Here is a 27,016-nt window from a genome sequence, read left to right as displayed (position 1 = left end):
CATAAAACAAACAAAAATATAAACTAGTTTGCAAAAAAATAAAAATAAAAATAAAAAATAAACAATGGTTTTGACTAATCATTGCCTTGTCAAGAGAACTTCAGTATGACAAGTTCCCATCTGATGCAATAAAGCATTACCTAGTCAGAATGGTAGCTAAAGAAATATGTAGGCACATTTACATCAACAGAGGATAGTGTCCAAAGCCACCGTCAATCTAGATTCTTAGTTTCATGTCCCTGGTAGGCACTGTCTGTATAGGGAATGCACAAATTCCCTGCACATGTGTTACTGCATTTCCTTCAAGTACTTCAATTTCCTCACTCATAGGTCATAAAGGCTTAAAGGTAATTTTACCAGCAAATCTAAACTGACTCTGTATTAATGACTATGGGTGTGAATATGTATGAGCACACCCCAAGATGCAATGGATTGTGATACAAAATTAAGAAACCATATTTTGGAATAAAAGGTGTTCTGAATGTTAGAAAAAAAAAAAAAGAAACAAAGCTGTCCATCCATCATTTTTTTTAATACCTAAACAATTTAAATATCGATTCTTTAAGTGGGGGATAGGACAAAACACACTACACTAAGCTTCTCATAATCTGCACTAACACACACTCATTCAAGTGATTACCCACTATGGAAGTATGTAAACAGTACAGCTTGCCCACTAAGGTTTCCAGGCTTTAGAGTTTATGTAGCTATCTTGGATGGATGGTGCAAGAACATTTTTATATAAAATACATTTGGGCAACTTTTCTATTCCTCTCCAGAATATGGATAGGAGGAGCCAAACCAAAAGAGAGATGCTCACCTGCATATACAAATGGGAAAATAATTCTGCCCAAAATATAGCAGGACTATAAAACTAAATTTTAACTGCCAATATCAGATATGCCTTTTGCTCTTGACATTTAAATAAAAGGTCCAAGACTTGTGATTTTAGGATAGCTGACTCTTGCTACAGCAGCTGCTAAAGTTACTCTTTTTTTTTTTAATAAATAAACTGTACTAATTACTTTGATTAGCCTTCTCTTCCAGCAACCTTGGACTTTCATTGAGTTCTCCCTCAAAAAAAAAAAAAAAAAAAAACACTTTATGAGAATAGGCTAATCCGTCCAACAAAGCTCCTCAGCCTTTACCCAGCTAGGAGGGAGGGGATGGAGGGATGGATGGATGGATAGATAGACTCTTTATATTTCAAATTCTTTATTATAAATGATACTGTTTGATAAACTGATTCCATGTATATAGTGTGAATATAGTGCTCAGCATTTATGCTAAACTTATCCTTAACTGACTTCTACCTGTGCACTTATGTTTTTGTTAAATAGTGAATTTTAAAATTAGCCTATTTATTCCCTTAATGAAAATGAAATTCTCAAATCTTTCTTCACGACTTTTACCTAGTAGTTCTGGATTTAGTCCAGTAGCTACAGTATGTTCTGGACGTTCAGTACTGTTAGTATGGAAATACAAAATATTACATATTAATCCTCGTGTGGCTTTGTGTTTTACACATCTTAAACGCACAACACTGTTGAAGTACTAGTCAATGGAAGCTATGTAACCCAATACTGTATTACCCTTCCTAATCATTTCTATACACCGTCAGGTTGTAAACACTGATGAGTCAGTAAGACTCCAAGACTGTTCAAACATCAGTAGAAACAGGTATAATTATGCAGTGGGAGGTTTGAATTCTGTTCAGGTCAGTCTGTAATGATTTTGTTTACTCCACAGTGTCTGCTAATCTACCTAGTTTAGCATCATCAGTAAACATTTTATCTAGCTAATTTACACATCTCCAAGTAACAGCCCCAGCACAGACTCCTACTTTTAAGAACATTTAATTTGATGTTAAGTTTCTTACACTGTAATTCATGGTTTTCCGTGCGTAAGCCAACTCTTCACACAGCAGCACACTGTAGCCAGAAAACCAGTTGTGTGTATTTTGATCATTAACTACTCAAACGATACATTATTTTTATAACAAGAAAAAAAAAAAAAAAAAAAAGTCTCTCACTCTCATGTAGTGTTTGTGACAGATGACTCCTAATAAAACTCCACTATATTAATAACACAAGATTTCCACTGTTTAAACTCATGTTGACTGTTCACTACAATACCCATGCTGGGAATGTTTCTCTGACTGCTCCTTAACAATTGTTTCCATTAACCATGTAAATGCATAGAAGTTCACTTTATAAGAATACATTAAAATTGGTTACAGTAATTACAAGCCAAATTAGCAATCAGCTTACCAACTATGTATATGGTACAATGGGATATGTTCGGCCTGTTTGTTTACACAAATGCTCTGGTATGCAAGTATGATTTTAAAAAAAATTACAGATTTTTTGAGCACTCTTTTGTAATAATATACAGGTTCAGTGTTGAATTTTAGTAGCCAAAATAGTAGTCTCTGTCACTCACAAAAATAATTATTTTATTAATATTCCCTGTTGCTAAGAATTTTCTCTTACTTCCTTAAAAATTAACTTTCAACAAAAACATTGCGACACAAATTGATACTTGTTAAGGCTACATTTCTCAGAATCAAGGACAGGTTTTCCTAGACACAGAGAAACATGGAATAAATGACCTAGTAGTGCAGTAGACAGTCAAACCATGGGGACCTTCAAAACTTCACTTAATGTAATTTTAGAGAAATTATGTAAATAGGGTTGTTTAGCTGAATAGCCTGTTTCTGTAAACTAATGATCTACATTCTAATATCTCAACTGGTAAAATCACCAGGAAAATATGAATAGTTATTTCTTCTAAATGCTATTCACTTTATTGTCTTCAGTATTGATCCTATGCTCCAGAAAAATTATCTGGTAGATGAAACAGTGAAAAATGTAGGTCTAGCTTTTGTATTTTTAGTGAGATCTTTTTCCACTTGCCTTTTGGCATTGATAAATTCCTTTTTAATTGATGCCCTCATGTGTTTATACACCACAGGTAGTTGTAAAGTTATTTCTCCTAGAGATTATGCAGAACATATTTTCTTTTCTTGCAAAATGACCCAATTTAAAGGTCGTTACTCCCACATTATAGGCATGTCTTATATGAAGAACATACTTTAATCTACCACACTATAACTGTTTGCACATTTAAAAGTACATCTTCATTAATTATTTTAAAACTTGCATCATAATTTGCTTTAATAATTACAATATAAATAAATTGTGATAATGACCACATAAACCTATAATACATTTTATAAAGTTTTAGAAATACACTTATGTGTCAGCTATTTAGCAGTGAAACAGACATTGCAGACTACATTCATTACATGATGAAACGGCGTGCACTGTAAAATTGAGATCTTGCCTGTATAGTGTTTGTGTGCAGCATTAGGACTGGATTTTTGAATATTAATCAATCATACACTATTAGATTTCACTACAACTTCAATACATTATTTTCATTTTATTAACTTACATAATACTTTATATTTATAGCATCGGTCAAACTCATTCACAGGTTTCCTTTGAGCCACCGTTGTGAAATGTCACAAACTATAAATCCATCTGCTTTACAGAGGTAAAAATACAAGATAGAATTTTATGGCTTTTGTGACAAACACTTGACCAACTCTGGCCCATAATTAATCACATTATTTTCAAAATTTCATCCACCCATTTAATAAATAAATATTTTCAAAGTCTAAAAAAAAAAAAGAAAAAAAAAAAAGAGTAGAACTATAATCTTAAATTTAAGATGCATTTTGAAGAAGAATCAAAGAATGTCAATCATAAATTATGATAGTATGAAAAAGTTAAGGTTGTTTCAACCTAATTACCACTTGGTAAACAATAGTACCGATATATTTAAAGCTTTGTAGATTAACGTTTATAGATATTATATTTATTGTCAGAAGTACTTCCCCCCCCCCCCCCTTCTCCAGCATCTCGCCCCTGACTATAGTATTGGACCTACCATTAAAAACTTATAAACAAATGTATAAATAAGGACTCTTTTACTTGTACATCTGTGTAATGAAAGTGTGTACCGATTTATTCATATTTACTATTTTTGGTGTCTTATTATATATATATCTTCTCAATCTACATGCTTCCATTAGGTCAGATTATCTCAGGGCATAACGTGAGCTACCACAGCTATGCTGATGACACACAGCTGTATTTATCAATAGCACCTGATGACCCCAAATCTCTTGATTCGCTAACACAATGTCTAACTTGTATCTCAGAATGGATGAATAGTAACTTTCTCAAATTAAATAAAGAAAAAACCAAACTCTTAGTGATTGGCAATAATGGATACAATGAGGCTATTAGAAATAAACTGGATGCATTAGGATTAAAAGTCAAATCGGAGGTAAAAAGCTTAGGGGTAACTGTTGATTGTAATCTGAATTTTAAATCGCATATTAATCAGATCACTAGGACAGCATTTTTTCACCTAAGAAACATAGCAAAAGTTAGACCTCTTATATCATCAAAAGATGCAGAGAAATTAGTTCATGCGTTTGTTTTCAGTCGGCTAGATTACTGTAACGCACTCCTCTCAGGTCTACCCAAAAAAGACATCAATCGTTTGCAACTAGTGCAGAATGCAGCTGCTAGAATCCTTACCAGGAAAAGAAAATCCGAACACATTTCTCCAGTTTTGATGTCACTACACTGGTTACCTGTGTCATTCAGAATTGACTTTAAAATTCTTCTTATGGTTTATAAAGCTTTAAATAATCTCGCCCCGGCTTATATATCGGAATGTCTGACACCTTATATTCCAAATCGTAACCTCAGATCCTCAACTGAGTGTCTCCTTAGAATTCCAAGCGCAAAACTTAAAAGAAGTGGTGAGGCGGCCTTCTGCTGTTATGCACCTAAAATCTGGAATAGCCTGCCAGTAGGAATTCGCCAGGCTAATAGAGTGGAGCACTTAAAAAACTACTGAAAACACATTATTTTAACATGGCCTTCTCATAACTTCACTGTAATTTAATCCTGATACTCTGTATATCCAATTCATTATAACAACTATTCATTCAAAATCTGTACTAACCCCTACTCTCTCTTCTGTTTCCTTTTCCGGTGTCCTGTTGGTGGTGGCGTGCGCCACCACCATCTACCCAAAGCACCATGATGTTCCAACAATGATGGATGGATTAAAAATCAGAAGTCTGTATGACCATCAGCATCAAGTGACTCCGTGAAAAACCCGAACTACAAAGAGGACTATTTCATTTATGTTAGGTAGAATGCCCAGAGGGGACTGGGCGGTCTCGTGGCCTGGAACCCCTACAGATTTTATTTTTTTCTCCAGCCTTCTGGAGTTTTTTTTTGTTTTTTTCTGTCCACCCTGGCCATTGGACCTTACTCCTTTCTATGTTAACTAATGTCTTATTTTAATTTCGTATTTTGTCTTTTATTTTTCTTCTCTTCATTATGTAAAGCACTTTGAGCTACTTTTTGTATGAAAATGTGCTATATAAATAAATGTTGTTGTTTGTTTATATATTTACTTGCTACTTTTTGTTTGTCATCTTTTAAAGTACTTTAGCACATTTTCATACAATGAATGTAGCTCAGAGAATTAAAAGTTTTCATATACAGTCTTGATGTCTGGAAAAAAACTACTGCAAAACTACAGAAACGTAACATATTTATACACGAATACAGCATTTATTTACAAACATTGGCAACATATGATATACATTAAAGTTTGAACAATAAACTTTATTACTGAAACACCATGGACAATCCTCTACATACTATGTATGGCTGAATAACCAGTGGATACAAAGGATATCAATAAATCGATATAAATCACTGCCTATGACCCCTACAGTCAGTAATGTCAACGGAGCCGCACCCCTATCCCATCAGCTCACCCTATCCGTTCAGCTCACCTCTAACTTGTCGCTTAGTTCCCGGTGCATCTTTTCGTACTGCCTCGTCAGGTCCTGATTCCGCTCCAAGAGGGCTTTTCCCAGTCGGGCTGCGAGCACTAAATCTTTCTCCTTTTGACGGATAAGCGACAACAGATCAGGCTCCTGTCCGTGAGCTGTATCTCCCGTGTCCAGCTCTGTCTCACCTGGCAATAATGCCAACTCTTCTTCCAGCGCCAATCCCAACCCCAGAAGTGCCCGACCATTAAGATCGTTCGTAAACCCACCACCACCTGGGGGTGGCTTCGTGTTGTGGTCGTGCGGCTGATCCATGCGGGAGCTATCCAGCTCAGCGGATGCTGAATTGGATGGTGGCGAAGAGGAGGCAGGGAAATCGAGGCAAAAAGCAGACATTTCCACCCCGCGGTGGCCGTAAGTGTAACACCAGCGACGGCGGCGTCGAACCTGTCCAACCTGGCCTTGTTCAAGGTCTGTTGGTGCAAGTCGCACTTATCCGTCCTCGACCGCTGGAGGAACCAATGCGATTGCCATTTAACTGTCGGAGTCTTTCTTATGGTAGGTCCGCAGAACCCTGTAAACGACGTCTCCGTTTGGGCAGGAGATCGGTGCAGCGGCCCACTCGAGACCAGCTCGTTTCCCCGGTGCTCCTGCCCCACTGATCCGTGTTCTTCCACTGTTTCCGCAAAAACGTACCCCGCTAACCCGCGCTTCTTTTTCCGGGGGCTCCAGATTTCCCAAAGCCCACTTCCCACCCTCCCCTCCCGGATTCCCTTGCCTTGCTGGCTTATCTCTTAGTTTACTTATCACTATCCAGTCTGCAATGAGTAAGTCTTAAGACGTCCAAGGTGGACTCTTGATATTTCTTCTCTCGTTTATATTTAACACGAAGAGGTTTGTTTATCTGTCCAAGTACACCACAGTTCCCGTACCCCCATTCTTGCCAGTCACGTCAGGTGCGTCGTGCGCAGCAGAGCCACGGTCTCCATACGGCTATGAAAGCAAACGTTGTAAAAACGACCAGACGCGCCTCCGACAGCCCCACCTCCTTTGTTGAATGCGCGGCCCCGTGGTCCTGATATCACAGTGTACCTGGTTGAGGAACTAAGCTGACTGGCCCCGCGAATCCTGCGTCACGGCGTGCAGGTGACGTTTGTCGAAGCTGACTGGCTGTGCGCGATAGGCCCATCTTTCAATTACCCGTTACGTGACGCACTCCAATCTTTAATTAATGGATTATGAAGAGGTTCGAAACCCTCAGACAAACAGGCATCCAGTGTCCTCATTTTCTACCAATTTCGCTTGCTAATTGGAGTCTTCCTATCCGTTTAATTGTGCTAGCACTCGTCACTGAACACGCAATAAAACCGAATAAATGAATCGAACCAACTTAAAAACTCCTTTTTTAAACTCTGGAAGTAAACAAATGCAGTAAAATTCACCTCTGATGCCACACCAGAACCTACCTTTGAGCTCAGGTCTGAAACCAATTCATTAAAATATCAGTTTCCCAGGTATGGTTTTTTTTCCCCATTCAGAAAAAGGATCAGCTCGTGCCCAACTCATGCATATACTGTACCTTTTACATAAACACATTAGGTAAAAATGTATTTTACAATTTCTCTCTTAAAGATAAACAATGGTTATTTAAAAATATTAAAACTTGGAGTATCTGTATGGTTTAGTGTGTTTGGGGGGCAGAGTAGTATTGGACACAAGGAAGAACCCCAACCAGTTTGTGAAAGTAGTGCATCACCTGACAAATCTGCTTACTTGCATACTGAGCTAATTTAAATCTGGTAATAAACCTAACCTGTATGTTGGCACAGTGGTGGATAAAACTGGAGTGCTAGTTTACTGAAGGGCACACAAGTCATCAAATACATAACACATTTTTGGGATGTTACAGGAAAGCTAAAAAAAAAAAATTGCCCAATTGAAGAACTGAGAGAGTCCATATAGATGATGCCCTAGCTCAGGTGTCCTCAGTCACAGCCCTGGAGGGACACAGAAGATGCAGGTTTTTGTTCTAACCCGGTTGATTAATTAGAAAGCAATTTTGCCAATAATTAAATTTCATGGCTTGTAGTTGTTAGTGCTTTTATTCTGCTATGTCAGATAATTCTCATATCCTAGATTTTCTTCCTCTTTCTAAGGAAACCATCCAAATGGAACCCTAACCTTTGAGCTACCAAACATGCTACTCATGATTTAACATGTCCAAAAAAGATTCTTTCCAAGACACTTAGAGATGATAGACTTAAAGGTGTTTGATCAAGAATAGCACGTTAAGGATTTTGATATATCAAAAAATTCCACAGATTGTTTTAATTTTGCCACACCCAGCATGCAATAGATCAAGTGACTAAAAACATGCCAATACTGAACTTTGTATGGTTGCTTGCCTTGGAATTTATGCTTGATATGCAAACTGCTCCAAATAAACCATCTGTTAAACAATAACAACCTCAAATTTAATATGAGATTTTAACTTTATATTAAAGCCTACTTTAGACACATTTCCAGCCAGAGTATGTAAAACTGACTAAACAATCTTAAGAGTTTTTCATAAACTGTCAGATGCCTAGAGGTGTCTCTAACCATACTCAAGACAACCTGCTCTATGGATGGGTGGGGAGAGGTTTTGGATAAGTTCAATGAATTTATTAGTTTATTATTATTATTTACTTATTATGATATCCAATTTATTAATTGTAAAGCTATTTCTAAAACCATTCAGAATGTATGAATAAAAGAAAAATGTACAAAAATTAAAGATTTTTATAACCAAACTGGACTACAAAAATTTTACTCTATCTCATGGTGAAGCGTTTGGCACAGAGGTAGACAGACGCTTGGACTCAGTGACCCACTCTAAAGACAGAAAATCTCAGCAAACTAGCATGGCACATACAGTAATTTGGGCTGTTACAGTATTAATATTAGGTCAAAAAACAAGTAGAATTAATTCAGCTAATACAAAAAAACCCCCTTAAAATTAAAATAATCCACCATAGTTAAATGTCTTTCGTTAACATTCCAATTGCCAAGTTGGTCCTCAGTTTCCACGTTCATTTGTACACAGGTTGCAAATAAATTTTCATAGAAATCAGAAAGCAGCAGCAATCAACAAAATGACAAAACAACATTAAAGTAGGAATCTATTAAGCTAGGGTTTCATTAAGCATAATCTCTGGGCAGAGTTTGTCCAATCTGATCTACATCAAAGACAATTATATCAGTTACGTATCAACAATATAATATTCTGACATAAAAACTAGTTTTTAAGCACCACTGCCCATGCCCCATCATGTATTACTTATAGTAATAAGTTAGAAAAAATGCTTATGCTGCAGGGTAAGTGCCATTTTCTTGCAAGCTTGCATTTGATTAAGTAACTTTCAGAATCTTGTGTTATGGGGGTTCTCAATCTTAGTCCTGGAGAGCGTTAGTGGCTGCAGACAGTTTTTGTAACCACACTTTTAACTGAAGACGATGCCCGCTTTAAAATGAACTCATTTCTTAATTAGACTATGAGGTACTCTATGCTATATTTGTAGTTGGGAGGATGCATCCATAATTATTTAAATTTTTCAACAAGGACATTACCATAGTGCTGACAGTTGTTACAGAAAAATGTATTCTATTATGCTTCTTTAGAAGGCACTTCATTTCCAAAAAAACAAGCATAATTCCAACTGATACATTATACAGTATGTTTTGAGGGAAAAAAAAAAACGGATTCACACCTGTACTGGCCCTATGAAAATAAACAATGATGTTGAAGTGCTTAAAGCTTTATCAACAAAATGTCCTAAATTTGGCTTATTAAAATCACTATTTAATTCAGCATCCAAAGTCTCATTACAAATATACAACAAGAAACAGTCTATTCAAAGAGTGCTGGTCAAATTAGGAATTAACATCTGATTAAATGAAATCATTTAGTAAACAAGAATTAAATTAAACCTTAAGTTCATGAACAGCCACAAACTTGTTATGGTCAGAAACCCTTCTGATTTGACACCAAATGCCTAATACTGCTTGTAAAACCAAAAAGTGAACTGATATTAATTTTATAAATTCAAATACAAGGAAGGAAATGACAAAGGATAATACAGAGTAACAAAAGAAGACATTAAACTAAAGGTTCCTCAGGCCTAACTACACAGTAAATGATCACTCTATCAACCAGCAGAGTGCCTAAGGCACTCACCCACCAATATACTCTCCGACTACCTTTTTTGCCTATCTTCCTCAGTTTAACACTCTGACCTCACTTTCACCCACCAGTTGACTGGTTTCCAGTCTCTTCCACAGAACACATTCAATGGCTTAATGGCTAGAAGTGGCTATTAAGTCCTGGCCAAGAGCTACTTCAAGGTGAATCCCTAAAGATCATCTCCTCGGTTAGGAAATGGGCTACAAAACTGCTAGGGTTGTATTCTAACAATATCCTTGATCGGCCCCAGGTGTCTGTTAAAAAGCCAATTACACAATAAACCTTATATGCGTTTATCTTGGGCAACAGAGTGGGGTATATGTATAATAACTAACATGTTCCTTAGGTGCAACCCGCTGTACTGGAAAATCCTACACATCAACTGACAGTCCCTATTGTCTTTCCATGTTTTCAATTGTCTACTGTCCTGAAGCACATGACTGCAATTATAATCCCGGCCCTGAGCAGGTGATACATCGCAAATTCTGGGGTACTGATGGCATCTTTAGAGTACTGTACTGGTTTGTTTACAAGCAACAGTTAGTAGAAACATACTGTGACAAACTGCAAAGCTTTTATGAAAACAAAAGCAAATGGACAAAAGAAGTGAGAAGGATCATACTGGGACAAAACGAATCATGAAATAAAAACAATTCTATTTAATAAATAATGTAGATCCATACCACTTGCCACCCAGGGAGTGGACAAAGTGTGCCCAATAAGCTAGCTCTGCTTTCATTTTGTTACTGTTCTATTCATCTATTTAAAGCTATTTTTCTTTAATATGTCCTCTTTGAAAACACAAACTAACAATTTTTTTTTTTTTTTTATCAACTTGTAATTTAATAACTTGACGTATGCTTTTCAATGAAATTAAAAATGAAACTAATTTAATTTAAGTCTTATGCAATGGCACAAAACAAATATGCAGAAAATAACTGGAAAGCGGCATATGGCATTCAGGGCAGAGTTTTCAAAAATTCAGCTTCAGCCAAGAATTTTCATTTCAGTAAATCGTCAATTTGCATTTCTGAGATTTTTTTTATTGGACTTCTCCACAACATACTTCCAATGAGCTTAACTGCTTTGCACCTCTTAGATATGTTCCCATTGAAATTATTAACACAACCTTAATTGAACTAATGCATGATGATTTTTCCAGGTCACTATTAAAAAATGCTCACTGGAAGTACTAATAATATCACTTGCTCAATGTTCTTCAATAAGCACAATAAACCACCTCTCATAGCACTTTATGCACAGTTGGATGCAACCATCCATTTTCACTTAGTAAGTTCAGAGTCATGGGGAGTCAACATCAATACTACCAGCATCAAGTGCATTGTGAAAACAAGGCCTTGAAGTAATAGTAGTAGTAATATTGTAAAAATGTACAGGGTACAGTGAAATTCGTACTTGCATGCCAAACCAACCACTCTTAGGCACCATGATAATCAAGAATGTATCAAAATAATTAGCTTCATTTACTTATAATTTAAAGTTCATTATATTTCATATATTTTATGTGTATACTACCTCTCTCACCTCAGGTCAATCTCAAACAAATACCCAGACTCAGTTACGACTGGGCCAATTTAATGTAGCCACTTGAGATAACATGACATTTTCATAGCCGCTTAATCCACTTCAGAATCATAGAACCAATCCTGGCAGCATTGTGGTGCAAGGCAAGAACAAACTCCAGACAAAGTGGCAGTCTATCACAGGTGCCACACTTGCACACAAACAACACTGGGTCAGATAAGAATTGCAAATTAATCTAACATGGACGTCTTTGACAATTTAAAATAAAATCCGCAAAAACCTGGAGAGAACATGCAACTTCTACACAGATTGTAACCAATCATGAGATATGCACCCTATGTTAACCACAGACAATGCCATCTCACTGCTAGAGATGCTATTGTCTTTTACTGCAGTTTATGGACAACTTATAATTTCCCCAATTCGTCTGCATCCAGAATTCTTTAAAACTATTGTTCTTAAATTCAGTCCTAGGGAATCCCCTGTGGCTGCAGGTTTTTGTTCCAACCCATTTTTTCTTATAATTGGACTACAGTACTACTTTAATTAACCAAGCCATTATTTCCCAGTTTCTGTGTTTTCTGCATCCACCCATAAATTACATACTGATTAAGGTATATTTCTACCGAATGAATCTCGGATTGATGTGTTAGATGGGTTCACCAGATAGAATTCACCAGTTTTTTTTTTTTTTTGTTTTTTTTTACTTTTTATTATTTATGTTCTGGTTATTTAGAAAATTATTTACTAATTAGCACAAACAATGGTAACAATGAAATAGTTGCTGCTTATAGTGTCATTTGTGCTGATGCCTACTCGACTCATCATTAAAAATTGTATTCAAATACAATTAAGGAAGCAAATGCCAAAGAGAGAAAAGTAAAAAATAAAAACAAAGCAAGCATTTAAACATGCAAAATGAATACAAATGTCTTAATTTCCTATAACTAAATTTAACAGCAGCACGGTGGCACAGTGGGTAGCGCTGCTGCCTCGCAGTTGGGAGACCTGGGGGACCTGGGTTCACTTCCCAGGTCCTCCCTGCATGGAGTTTGGATGTTCTCCCCGTGTCTGCGTGGGTTTCCTCTGGACGCTCCGGTTTCCTCCCACAGTCCAAAGACATGCTGGTTAGGTGGATTGGCGATTCTAAATTGGCCCTAGTGTGTGCTTGGTTTGTGGGTGTGTTTGTGTGTGTCCTGCGGTGGGTTGGCACCCTGCCTGGGATTGGTTCCTGCCTTGTGCCCTGTGTTGGCTGGGATTGGCTCCAGCAGACCCCCGTGACCCTGTGTTCGGATTCAGCGGGTTGGAAAATGGATGGATGGATGGATGTAAATCTAACACTACTGTTAAATTACACTACTGCACTTTTCCAAATGCAGAATAAAAGGATAAAAATGGGTCAGCTAGTTAAACTAAGAAATCAGTTAAGGATGACAATGATTGACTGAGAAGCTGGTTGTAACAAAAGGCTGCAGTCACATGGGGTGCTGATGGCCATTTCAATTCACTTACTGATTGGATTCTTTTCAAATACTTGTTTAAATGAATTTCTTCTTTTGATTAATTTTCAGTCTGGAATATATGGGAAGTCCTGAGAGTTCTCTCTGAAAGTATCACAAATATATCTTTATAATTCATATATGTGTGCGTGTCTTTGGGCTGTGGGAGGAAACCGGAGCACCCAGAGGAAACCCACGCAGACACGGGGAGAACATGCAAACTCCATGCAGGGAGGACCCGGTATGTGCTGTGTGTGTTTATATTTTATATTATATATATACACAGCACATGATAAATCATATACCAAAGTCTTATATCCAAACACATATCATGTAAACACATTTAGGAAGGAAACAAAATGAAAATATGAGGTCTTGTTAAAAAAAAAAAAAAAAAAAATCACAGGTGAATGAGAATTGTGCTGCCCATAATAACTCACTCACTAATCAATTGAACAAAAGTCATTAGACCGAGTCATGGGTTCACGAATCAAATGTCTCGAGACCCATGATTCAGAGGGATATTGCACATGCGATTTAAACATCTCTCAGCAAACTGAAGGGGTGTCCAACTCCGATCCTAGGGGGTCACAGTGGCCCAATGTTTTCATTTGGTTTTCTCAATCAGTGACCAGTTTTCAATGCTAATTAACTCCTTTTCCCTCCATTTTAATAGCCCTGTTTTTAAGGATTCAGTCCTCTGAATTGATGTTTTTATTTAAATGGCAGCCAGACATAAATGAGATGTGATGCAAGCCAACTGATGACCAACTAAATCAGAGCTTCAAACTCCAACCAGTTTTACCCCAACTAGTTTCTTAATAAGAAGTCAATTCTTGCTGTTAATTAAATCTGTTATTTAATTCCACAGCTTGTTAGCTCTCATTCTGCCACAGCTGACATTTCCAAAACAGTGGCGTTTCCCTTTTTTCTAAGAACACTGTCACTGTTTTGGTGACCTGAGCTGATCAACCTTACGGTGAATTTTAACGTTTTATTATTTTCAGATACTGTGTGATGGGTACAGTTTAGCTGGTCATGTGGCTGCTCGTTTTGTGTCTCATTATTGTTTGGCTGTTAATTAAGGAAAAAGAAACAACTATGGGGTTGGAGAGATTAAAACGAAGGCAAAACAAGTTAATCAGCAGCAAAAACTGGTCGCTAATTAAGAAGATGGTTAGAATGAAAACTTGCAGCTTGTGCGTCTCTCCATGATCGGAGTTGGACACCCCTCGTGGGCGACACAAAGTAAGAAGGATACGCATATGCGCTTTAGCACTCCCGCTGAGCTCACGAATTGGTTCAAATAATACAGTAAAAGTTCGCGAATAGCCTCCCTTGAGCATCACTGCCTTAAAATGCACATTGCATTACTTTCTTGACACCCTCATAGTCCATTTCTTAAAACAAAAATATACATACCAACGCCTTCATGACATCTTTCTGGAAACCTCCTTCCAATTACTTCTCCTTTAAAGTATAACTGGGCAGTAAGTGTTCTAAACGAATATGGCAAAAAAGTTAAAAGTATGTCCAAGTTTTGTTGTTTTTTTTAAGGGGATGACAGTGAGAAGCTTGAGGCTCGTCTATTGTTTTAGTTTAGTTTTACTTAATTTTCTTGCGCGGAATTCTCTTAACCAGTGGTCTGCGCTCGCCGCCAATCTAATGACATGTGACCCGCCGGCGGCAACTGGGAGGCTTTTTGAGCGCGTACTTCCCGCGCAAACGGAAAGGCGTCGCGTAGCTATCGGTGCACCGACTCACGCATTCGGTACCCATCGGAGGCTCCGTGTCTGTCGTAACGAACAATAAAATCTCCACAGTGAAGGCAAGAATCCTCGCAATGGGATTACCGTATCTATTAGGCATGTGCCCCCCTCCAGCCGTCGTCACACTTTAGTGTGAATCCGTCTGCTTGTACGTTGGGATCTCCAAACAACGTTTAACAACAACACGCGTTCTGTCTGTAAAATTTTAACACATACACCCAAAACAAAAGATGGGCCTATCTGACACCGAGCTAATTATGCAAGGATATTTGTAATGGTTACTTTACATTGACCTGTGGGGAATGGGTGCGAGGCTCCAGTGCGCCCCCTTCCTTTCCTCCCGGTTTACGACAGCTAAGCATCCGACTTGCAGTTAACTGACGCCCGCCACCTACCGGAGAACATTATACCAATCATATATTCCACAAAGTTTCATTCATAATTTTCTTTGGAGATCTGAACCGAATGAACTCGGAGCTTAACCGCCACACGACGAGCACGAATCAGTCCCGAAGTAAAATGAAGCCTAAAATAACCGCCGAAGTCAACAAATACAATAGGGGATTCAAATTTTTAATATTCTGAATTGCCAGATGATCACGAACGTTTCATTACATGTTTATTTACATCTGCAATAAGATGCTGCAGATGTTCTATCAGACGGTTGTGGCGAGCGCCCTCTTCTACACAGTGGTGTGCTGGGGAGGCAGCATTAAGAAGAAAGACGCCTCACGCCTGGACAAACTGGTGAGGAAGGCAGGCTCTATTGTTGGCATGGAGCTGGACAGTTTGACATCTGTGGCAGAGCGAAGGGCGCTCAGCAGGCTCCTATCAATTATGGAGAATCCACTGCATCCACTAAACAGTATCATCTCCAGACAGAAGAGTAGCTTCAGCGACAGACTGCTGTCACTGTCCTGCTCCACTGACAGACTGAGAAGATCGTTCCTCCCCCAAACTAAGCGTCTCTTCAATTCCACCCTTTGGGGGGGTAAACATTAACATTATACAAAGATATTGTCTGTTTTTTTTACCTGCATTATTATCAATCTTTAATTTAATATTGTTTTTTGTATCAGTAAGGTGCTGCTGGAGTATGTGAATTTCCCCTTGGGATTAATAAAGTATCTATCTATCTATCTATCTATCTATCTATCTATCTATCTATCTATCTATCTATCTATCTATCTATCTATCTATCTATTTAAATATCTGGAAGAAAATTGCAATTCAAAATATAAAGTAATTGGCAAGTTGTTCGGTGTGTTACCTGTGAGTTATTAATGTTTTGAAGTTTAAGTATAGCAATCCGTCACAGAAAACAAAAATTATTTAATCTCTGTTACATCCTGCAAACAAACCTGTACTAATTCAGATGTAAAATATGTATCAGTTACTGTAACACATCTTAAAGGAGAGTAATGTTTTTCATTGCACAGCAGAAGCATGCACTTTTAAAATATCATTTTATCTGTATTGCCTGTTAAATAAAGCAGCACCTTTTGTCAAGACTTGCAGAATGTTTTGTTTCTAATACATCTGAAAATAAACTCTGGATCCAAAAAAGCTCTCCATTAAAAAAAAAAGAAGAAGAAGAAACTTCACTGAACACATCACAGAACCTTGCAGCACAAATGAAGAGACCTTTTGTCATTCTGTTAGCCTCAGGGTTACAACCTTTTGCAGATTACTTCAAGTGCATTAACTTTAAGGACTGTGGTTTTTTTGGCCCCAAGTTTAGACTTTGAAATTTGGACCAGCGGCCTGTAAAACTGTTAAAATTCTTATAGGACAAAAGGCACAAAACAGCAAAAGAAATTATATCATTGATGCAGCCATCTCATCTTTCCTCTGCTTAGAGATGTTTTGAGCCCATGGGTAGTTTTGTTTTTATGCCAGTAGAGTGTGGTAACCTTTTCATTATAGATTCTAGCTGCACATAATCTAAGAACATAATGCACCACGTTTTAGCAGTGAAACACTGATGAAAGAACCAGGACATTTAAAACTATGAGCTACTAGCCAGCATTTACCTTCTCCCTAGTTTTTCTGTTGCCAAAACTTTTAATCAGAATGAAAAATTTCACTGTTTTTTATACAGTACATTGTTAGTGTGAAAAAAAATAAGTATAAAGACTGCTTTCATCAAAGTTTTAAATGTTCTGTGAAATATTGGATAAACAGCAGCTGTTTCTTCCCAAAGTATGTTTTTATTAAAAATATTGCCTCTTTGAAAGTGATTAAAGTCGAGGCTTGGTTAGGTGATAATTTAACACAATTTCATTAAATAGCAGACAAATATAGTCCTATATGCTAAGGTACTTATATACTTATATATGACCCGCTGGAAGCACATACTTGTCTTTGTGAGGAATTCTTAGATCACAGCCAAAAACAGGGTAAGTGGATAGACTTCATGAGGGAATTACATTAAGAAGATTAAAGCAGCAACTGCTTACTTGCTAATTGTGTTCTGGTGCATGCCTTCTATAGAGGCTTGCAGTTTACGCAGATATAGTTTGTCACTGATGTATGTTTTAAATAAATCTTTCAATATACCTTCCTAATTATCTTACAAATATTTGAAATTTTTATTTTTATTATTTCCATTTGAGTCCAGCTTTCTTTTAGAAATACAATACATGTCATAATGCTTTACTTTTCTGGTCTTGAGCCAACATTTAAATATATAGATTAAATCAAACTGACAGGCTTACTCATCTATGCAGGTGAACACAGTAGCTTAATGTGTACTGTATGTGGAAGAAACAAATGCTCCTTTTTGACTTAGACAAGAGAAAATTGTCATGCCTTTTATTTAAAAAAAAAAAAAGTGGGGAGATTCAGACACTGTCAAAATGAGATTCACTCATTCATAATGTTATGGTTAGATTTTATTGTTTAACTCACGTTCGCTCATGGCAGGTTCTGCATGTATACCCTTCATGCAAAATGGCCATATTACACTTTGATCACTTTAATTACAAAACATGTCTGCAACATCTCTAATAGATGAGTTTTTTACAAGCTTACAGGGTGTGTGTCGATATTGACAGTAAATAACTTGAACAATAAAAATCTGAATGAACAAGTTAATCAAAGAGTAAAATTACAAAATTTGTAACACTATTGAGGGTCTTATAGTATATTTGGCTAATATTTGATAAAGAAACATATCCTTCCATATATATATATATATATATATATATATATATATATATATATATATATATATATATATATATACACAGTATATATACTAGCTGTGTAAGCCCGTGCAGTAAAAACCCTGGGCTCCTAGAAACAATTGAAATCGTCAGAAAAAAAATTGAAATGCAGAGTCAGCGGTTTTATTTTGCAGACGTGCTGGCTAGTTGACACCTTGATCTGCATTATCTTCATATAAAAATACAATAGTCATGAGCCCCATGGTACAAGTAACATTCATCATTTGAAGACAATCCATCTCTTGTGCACAACTGACTAGTCAATCTTAACACTAGTCGAATCACGGTTAATGATGGCTATCTTAAATGGTAGACAATGTGAAGGACACAAGTGAATGGAGTTCCACTTAGTCTATTGGATGTCAAGCTACTGTGCAGAATATCATTTTTCTGTACATATGTAATGCCCTAATGTCATTACTGTAACAAAATTGTTACATGTTCCACCAGTTCTCTCCTGTTGTTATTCTTCTGAGCTTCTAACATACAACTGTAAAGGCTCTACAAACTTCATACAATCAACATAGACAAAGTAATATCATAATCACATCACCCTAGTGTATATGTGTTATGATACATCAATAAGACTACCTGGTTTCCAAAAACATCAATGATTTTTTTCCCTCCTCCTGTTGTACAAAGAAAATCATTCCATCAAGATGCTCTTGTTTTCCTCCAGAAGTAGCACAAGCATCCCTAAGTCTAGACAATCCAACTTAGTCCAGTTACTACTGTGAGCCTAATGTACAGCTCTGTAGTGGTGGGTGCTAGGGTAAAAACCTGACTATGGTGATTCTCCATGCTAGTCTTCATGGAAATTGGGTGCCAGATTCTGAATGAAATTCTATTTTGGACACAGAATGTACTTGCATACAAAACATGATTACAATGTAAATATTTTATCCTGAAGCATTTTTTTAATCTAATACTGTAGTAATTCATTATGAGCAAAACCGATGAAAAATAAATTAACCTTTTATGTATGACTAGATAAATTACCTGGCATTGCACAGGTAAGAAGGCGGAAAACTAAAAAGTAACTACAAATGATATATTGCACAACTTTATTTCCCTCAAACTTGTTGCACTTATTATCAGGCCCGTGGAGTTGCTATTTTTTGATGGAGTTGCAAAATTTGTATCCAACTCTGACTCCAGTACAACAATCTGACATGCTTTAATAAGAAGGACCTTTAGCTATGAAAGCTATAATTTTTTTAGTGATTGGCACAATTATAAAATTATAACAACACGCCAATTACAGATGTAATTTGGTTTAAACTTAATTCAAGAATGTTGACATCTGTAAAAAAATGAGCTGCAGGTGTTGCAGAAGGAAAGTCATGTAATTTAAACTATGCAGCACAAACAAGATATGTAAATAAAGTTGTGGAGCATTATTGTCTGTCAGTGCAGCTCCAGGGTGTCCGTGAGTTATACACACACAATACCCTCACTGTTCCTGTCTGCTGAACTGTTTTCTAATGACCTCTGTTCAATCCAAAGAAATAAAAAAGATCAAAAGTTATACTATATGTCAAAAATCTGACTTTTAGAGAGAAGTATCTTTGCCATATTTCAAGTCTGTTGCTTGAAAAACAAAGCTGTACATAGAAAAGAAACAAAGATTGTATTTTAGAGAGAATAAACATTATTTACTTATATAAGATTTACATGTAAACTTAACCTTCCTTGCAGTTTGCAATATTTCTATAGTTTAGAATGAGTGCGCTTGAAACATTTTTAGAATGATAACTTTTGAATGCTGAAGTACTCCCCCACCTTTTTTTTCAAATTTTATTTTAATATATTGCCTATCACAACTGTTGTTACTGTCACTATTAACTCTGTTGACATTTTAGTTTGATATCTTGCACACATGATCAGTCATGATTGACAGATACAGTAGGAGCACTTTGCATCATCTGCCTCTTCTCACTGTAAAGCTTGACATCTTACCAGAAAGATGAAATTTGATTGGATAATCCCAGTAATTGTGTAGGAGTTGGAAGCATTTCACTTGCTTATTATTGTAATTTTATGTAAAGCAATATAGCTAGAAGCATTGTTGGATATGTATTTGGAATCAAATTATTTCAGTTCATGTTTTTTCATAACCTACTCCTTGACCGTTTTATCTACAACATACATTCTATAACATTAGTAATTGTGTGTATTCTTAACTGCAGCATCAGTTAATAAACATATTCATACTTGAAACATTTACTTTGACTGCACATATAAAATAATTAAAATAAGCAGCTTCTATGTAATACAGTCTTAGAGGCTTAATCTGTACTTCTTGACAGTTTCAGAAATACAGAGATAAGGGGATGTTCTGAATGTAAATCAAGTGTTGTACATTAGTCGGCAGCAGTGAGTCGATTTAGTGATTCAATGTTCTTTTTCTCCGCCTGTCGCTACCCGATCTGCGTGCCTGCCCGATTTGCGCGCGCAGGCGTATTGAAAGCCTAATAGTGACACTCCCTCTCCTTTCTCACTGCTCCTTTGCGCAATAGCTTACGCATGCACGTAAAAATGAGGAGCGCCGTTACGTCGCAGGCGCCAGAATTTGAAACTGACCAGGAAGGACGTGCGTTTGTGCATTGTTGACAGCGCATTGATGTCAGCAAGTTAACTGGTAAGAAATACGATTCAGGCAGTTTTCATTCTTTATTTAGGTTTACACTGAACGACTATGTTATCGAAGTTACTCTCGGTGTTAAGTGTCATCTCCTTTTGCTTAAGATCACATTGTGTTCAATTTAACACTGATCAGAATAATTTATATTTTCTTTCGACTTTCGTTAGTTGTGCCGTCTTTGACCCCCTTTCCATTACCTTACTTCTTGTGTTGTCGGTGATAAAGTAATTGACGGTGACTCCTGGGCTGATCGAATGTGGAGGTTGCATGTTCTGCTCTTGTTCGTTTGGGGTTTCTCCCGGGACTGCGTTTTCCCAGAAACGTTGCACAGGTTGGAATGACTGCCGATGCTAATTTAACTCCAGCGGTGTGAGTATATGTGTGTTTCAGGAATGCAAAACTATCCAGGGTTCATTTCATGCTTTTTGCCCGGCTCATTGGGCTGCTAATGTATTGTCATCTGTATTGTTAGAAAGTGCATACCCCTTACTGTAGCCTTAACTTTTATAAATTTCTTAATTTTCTTTCAGTGGTTTTAACTAAATTTGTCGCTGACCTTGTTTTTTTATCCACGGATGTCTGATAGCTATATGCTTATACTAAAAGTTAAATTTGTGATCCAATACTATTGCCTATGTACTAAGTAAGAGTCTAATGTCTTTGGTTCACTCCAAAAATACATGTGCTATTACATTCTTTATGGTGACTAGTGCTGTTATTTATGAGTTAAAAATGTTTCCATGTAATGAACTTAATTGCTCAAGTAATTGTAACTCTACAGTTGGCAATCAGTTTAGTGCAGTTTTGGGTAGGACAATAACTGTATTCACTTTACCTCACATCACTTAGCACCCCTGCTAAATATGATACTACAGCACCATGGACATGGTGTTTATTTTTGTCACTCATCCACCTTTTATTTTTCATTATATTAGATATAACTGTTTACAAGCAAAAATTACATCTCAAACCACACTACGTACGTCATTTGGTATTTCTACCTAGTTAGCACTTTATAAATGTACATACAGTTCATGTGTTTGAGTATTTACACTATTAACAGTACTGGCTGTAGTCATTTTACTTTATTATTCTCAGACATGTGCGTGTACATATGAAAAGTGTTGTTTTGCCAAATAGGTGCCGGAGAGATAGGGGACATTAAAAGAATACAGGACTAAAGATGGACATGGTTACAAGTGTATTGAAGGAATGGGAAGAAACCTTTCTGGCATTAGTGAAATAATTATAGATATTATACTGAGCAAACAACAAACAGGTGGCAGTATGCCTTGTACTGTAGACAGTAGTGTCTGCACAAAGAATAGAGAATGGCAGTCTGTGTTCAGGCACGTAATGTCTATCTTAGATTTTTAGAAGACAGAAATCTGCAGGGCATTGTTTTAATGCTCTTGATTCGGTATTTTAGAATTTGGGACAGCCACCCTATATACAAAGTTAAGCAGCTAGTTGTCTACTTTTGATTGCTTGTTACATTATGATATGCCACTATTTATTCCTCCTCTGTCCCTTTTTTCCCATAACAGATCATTATTTTGGTGGCAATACATATATTTGCTGTTTTGTTTTGGGTTAGAATGGCACACAGAGGTTCATGAGGGAAAGATGCAGAAGAAACGATCCATTTTGTTGTGTCTTCATACGCAGCTATTTTCTAATCTAATACCATGATTATTTTTACTGTTTTGCTTTATTTATAAAATCATTCAATTTGTTTAATTCACATTTTACAGTATAAAAGGAAATCAGTGCTCTAATTGTGACACTGAAAAAGGTTATTTAAGGTCTTTAAAGGAAAATTAGAAGTACTTACTCTATTCAGATATTTGTTGAATATGGAACAGATGGAACTCTAAGGTCTATTTATTGATTTTTGATTAAAAACAAAAAAAAACTGATGTTCTGTAATATTGTACCATCTCATAAACTTTGAAGATGAAAATGCTGAAGTTTAAGTTTGGGATACGAAGCAGCCCAATGGACTCGGGCTACCTAGAGCCTATCGCTAGTAGGAGCTCTCGCCTTAACCTGTTATTTCAGGTATGTTATTGTTACATATTTATAAGATGAAGCTCTTTGAAGTGACTACTGTAATACAAAATGTTAAAATAATTGCCTGCATATTAATTTTAGTTGTAAGTGACATTATCAGAGGTTAACTTTCTTTCAAATACTGTACTTTAAATTGTTAGGAATTTTATTGGCGATGGTAGGCTTGGGTATACTGAAAAAAGAATGCTTTGTAATAAAAATATGACTTTTTACCAGGGGTAAAATACAAATGGACTACCAGCTTGATTACCACCATATAGTTTTATATGGAGGCTAGACTAAATAGTTCTTGTGAGACTACAGATCTAAGGCTAAGATCCATCTGCTGTTAATCCTTTTGAAAGTTTAAAGGACTAGGCATTAAATCTTTTATTTACAGACCAGGTAAATCAATGTTCTTTATCCCTGACTCTGATTTCCATACTTGGAGACCTCCATCAGAAAACATTAATATCTGAATATGCTCAAGCAACCCTAGAGATAACAAGAATGAACTAATAAACATAAAAGAGAAAATGGGAATGTGTGTGTGCTTATTTACTTAATTTAACTGTAATGTTTTAATCTGTAAGTGTTTGTAATTTATTTCCTTTTTGTTATTGTACTTTAATTTGGTCAAAAGTTTTATTTTTGTATACAATGCATGTTAATGTTTTACAATTTTCCATTTTAAATTGCATTAGTTTTATTGTTGTCATGATAAATGTTTATTACATGCATGTCTCACTTTCGTAAAGGGCAAGAATATATTGCAACAACAGAATCTGTGTCAAATTGGTCGAGAAGGCTTGCTGGATTCTCTATTTGTTTTGTTTGAGGAGTGCAGTTCCCCATCATTAATGAAGATCAAAAATGTTGCCAATTTTGTTAGAAAGTGTAAGTGTATATAGCGGAGACATCCTGAGAATTCTGACATTAAAGTATTTCCTAATACTATGTTTTTCTTTTTAATATAAAAATACTTTAAAACTTCTGTAAGAAAATATTTTGAAGGGCTTTTAGTGTATATGCTTGCTTTATCTTCTAAACTATAACTGAAATATTCTATGAAAGTAACTATTAACTGTTTAAGGAGCTTTTATTTTGTTTTCTGGAGCCATAAGACTGTATGTGTTACTAAAAACACACCTAATGACGGATGTTGTGCTTCATCAATCTGTGTATGTACCTTTACTAAGGAAGTCCTAAGAATTTCAGTCTCTTTTGTTACGTTTACACCTGTAATTGAGATCCTTTTTAAATGCCACTTTTTTATTGTGTGATCTTGTTTCATTAATTATTTTTCTGATCTCTGAATTACAGTGTGATTATGAATGTTTTTTTTCTCTGTTCTTCTGTATCACAGACACAGAAACAGTCAACGAGTTACGCCAATTGCAGCCCACTGTGAAAGACTTTGAAATGAGAAACATTGTGGGGCGAGGTCATTTTGCAGAGGTTCATGTGGTCAGAGAAAGATCAACAGGGGATGTTTATGCAATGAAAGTGATGAACAAGAGTTCTCTGTTGTCATTAGATAATGTGAGCTCTTTCAAGCTTTATACTTTTGGAGGCCTTAATAGTATGAAATTTCCTCAGTATTTTTGTTCTTTTAGTTATGTTGAAAACAAATCTATGCAGGTAAACATGCAATAGAAAACAAGAAGACATGGGATATTATTTCTTGATGTATTCTGTGATCTATAGTCAGGAAAAATGATCAGATGATAATAGCCTTGCTTTTGATAAATTGAAAGTCTATGCCTGTTGGTCAGGCAGCATTAACTTGCTTGAACAATGTGGCTTTTCCATTTTCTGTTTAAAACAATAGATTTTCTTTTTGCTTCTCTGACCTCTGAATGTTATGGTATCTTAAACGTCATATATCTGACAAATATACTGTACACCTTGTGAATATTTCTTTAATGAAAACCCTTGTTGTATGAGACAGGAGAGGCTCGATGACAGCTCCTCAAACTGACATCCTTCATAACCACTGTACTGAAACACTCCTCTTCATTGAAAAAAACCCTCTCAAAGTTCTTTTTTTATTTAACTTATTGTGATCAGGGATGTTAAAACCCTGAATGGTTTAGATCAGGGGTAGGCAACGTCGGTCCTGGAGTGCCACAGTATGTGCAGGTTTTTGTTCCAACCCAGTTCCTTAACGAGAACTCAATTATTGCTGATGAAGCACATATTGCTTAAGTGACATTTTAATGCTTCATTTTAGTGGTCTCGCTTGTTAAGGTTCTCCAACCTTAATTGCTTATTTCAATCTTAAACTGCTGCATTCAGTGTTTTAATTGCTCCTTATTAGCAATAAGATGTAAAACAGGGGTAGGCAATGTCGGTCCTGGTGAGCCGCAGTGGCTACAGGTTTTCATTCAACCCAATTGCTTAATTAGAAACCAATCATTGCCAATCTCAGACCTTATTTAATTTTATGGCTTGTTAGTCTGTGCAATGTAAGGCTCTTATATCGTAGATTTTTTTTCCTTTCCAAGGATATCATCCAAATGATCTGAAGCCTAAAACAGATCATTTTCAGTCTGTCACATTTTTCTATTAAGTGTTTTATTAAATCAAACCGTGCATGATGAACACACACAGATGTAATTGGAAAAAAGCTAGCTGGAGAACTGCTGGCTGCTTTGTCTTTTACATCTTATTGCTAATAAGGAGCAATTAAAACACTGAATGCAGCAGTTTAAGATTGAAATAAGCAATTAAGGTTGGAGAACCTTAACAACCGAGACCACTAAAATGAAGCATTAAAATGTCACTTAAGCAATATGTGCTTCATCAGCAATAATTGAGTTCTCGTTAAGGAACTGGGTTGGAACAAAAACCTGCACATACTGTGGCACTCCAGGACCGACGTTGCCTACCCCTGGTTTAGATCACATTAAAAAACATTTTCATGAAAATCAAAGTGGCTTTCAATATTTCAAGGTGAAATGGACTTTTTCTGACAAACGAAAACAATATTAAGATGTTTAGTGACTGTCAAAAATGTTATATTTGTTTCTAGTCGCCTCCTCTTTATTTGGAAAATAGTTTCAAAGTTGTGCATTTGTTTTGTAGGCCTTTGAGTTAAACTTTGTTAAAAAACAATTTAGTGGACAAGTGGTAACTGATTGACAATTATGTTGCTTACAGTGTGCATTACCTCAAAATGTCATTCTGTCTATGATAAGTTAGTACTATTTTTATTTTTTACCTTCTAGGTGGCATTTTACGAAGAGGAGCGCAATATTTTGGCTCGAGGCACAAGTACTTGGATACCTCATTTGCAGTATGCCTTTCAAGATAAAGAAAACCTCTATTTGGTGAGAAATATATTGTTTGTTTTACATACAGAGGTTAATATAGATGTGATGCAATTCGTTGGTGTAGTTGCACAAAATCGATTATAAGAGAAGACATAGATATGATGAGTATAGGAAAAGAAATTGTTATTTATAACAGGGTTCAGGTTATTCATCAATGTATGTTGCAAAAGCTATTGGTAAGGATGTTATGTACAACATAATTTTCCCACAGGTGATTTTGAAGCAGTTCTATCTGAAATTGTTACATTAATCTGTACTTATATTACAAATACTGTATTCGCAAGTTATGTCAGCTTTTTTTCATTATCTTTGGAAGGTGTAAAACCTTAACGGTAACTGGATGTTTTTGTGTTTTTAGAGGTTGGCCCTATTGTTTTGGCCCTAAGATAAAGCCTTTTTTATCTTCTAGGGATCTTGAGATAGCTACTCATGTGTTTATTTTTTCTCGCTTCGATTACTGCAACTCACTGTATTCTGGGATTAATAAATCCCTGATACACAGGTTACAGTTGGTCCAAAATGCTGCCGCTCGTTTTCTGGTTGGGGCAAGAAAGTATGACTCTGTTTCTCCTATTTTAGCTTCTTTACACTGGCTGCCTGTCCGTTTTCGAATTGATTTTAAAATCTTGCTGCTAGTTTTTAAATCTTTACATGGGCTTGCTCATGCCTATTTATCTGAACTGTGTGTTTTACATCAGCCATCCAGAGTGCTTAGATCTTCTGGTCAGCTGTCTCTGGTTGTCCCTCGTACCAAGTGTAAAACTAAGGGGGACAGGGCTTTTGCAGCTGCTGCTCCTCACCTGTGGAACTCTTTACCTCATCATATAAAGGAG

At 36.3% G+C, this 27,016-nt stretch overlaps 2 protein-coding genes across 9 annotated transcripts in view; one reads left to right on the top strand and one right to left on the bottom strand.

Annotated features, from left to right (window-relative positions):
• Positions 1-14,754, bottom strand: part of bicdl1 (BICD family like cargo adaptor 1) — a 52,139-nt gene extending 37,385 nt beyond the window's left edge. For 2 of the 4 annotated variants that reach the window (XR_007933841.1, XM_051920974.1), the window contains exon 1: positions 5,894-7,002. Coding sequence is in view for 3 of the 4 variants with exons in the window: in XM_051920974.1 (XP_051776934.1) it covers positions 5,894-6,286 (393 nt within the window). In the remaining variant the exon portion in view is untranslated. Of the gene's footprint in view, positions 1-5,893; positions 7,003-14,578 lie in introns of those variants that run through there. The other 2 variants (XM_051920975.1, XM_028824563.2) reach the window with 2 other exon arrangements.
• Positions 14,755-20,736: 5,982 nt separating this feature from the next.
• Positions 20,737-27,016, top strand: part of cita (citron rho-interacting serine/threonine kinase a) — a 60,863-nt gene continuing 54,583 nt past the window's right edge. For 3 of the 5 annotated variants that reach the window (XM_051921589.1, XM_051921590.1, XM_051921588.1), the window contains exons 1-5: positions 20,737-20,793; positions 22,753-22,857; positions 23,607-23,745; positions 24,215-24,390; positions 26,079-26,180. In XM_051921589.1, coding sequence (XP_051777549.1) covers positions 22,753-22,857; positions 23,607-23,745; positions 24,215-24,390; positions 26,079-26,180 — 522 coding nt within the window. In that variant the 5' untranslated portion in view covers positions 20,737-20,793. The remainder of the gene's footprint in view (positions 20,794-22,752; positions 22,858-23,606; positions 23,746-24,214; positions 24,391-26,078; positions 26,181-27,016) is intronic. The other 2 variants (XM_028824076.2, XM_051921591.1) reach the window with 1 other exon arrangement.

This window comes from Erpetoichthys calabaricus, chromosome 18 (genome assembly GCF_900747795.2).
Source record: "Erpetoichthys calabaricus chromosome 18, fErpCal1.3, whole genome shotgun sequence".
Taxonomy (NCBI): domain Eukaryota; kingdom Metazoa; phylum Chordata; class Cladistia; order Polypteriformes; family Polypteridae; genus Erpetoichthys; species Erpetoichthys calabaricus.
Note: the sequence above shows the minus strand (reverse complement) of the source record. Positions and strands in the feature narration are given on the sequence as shown.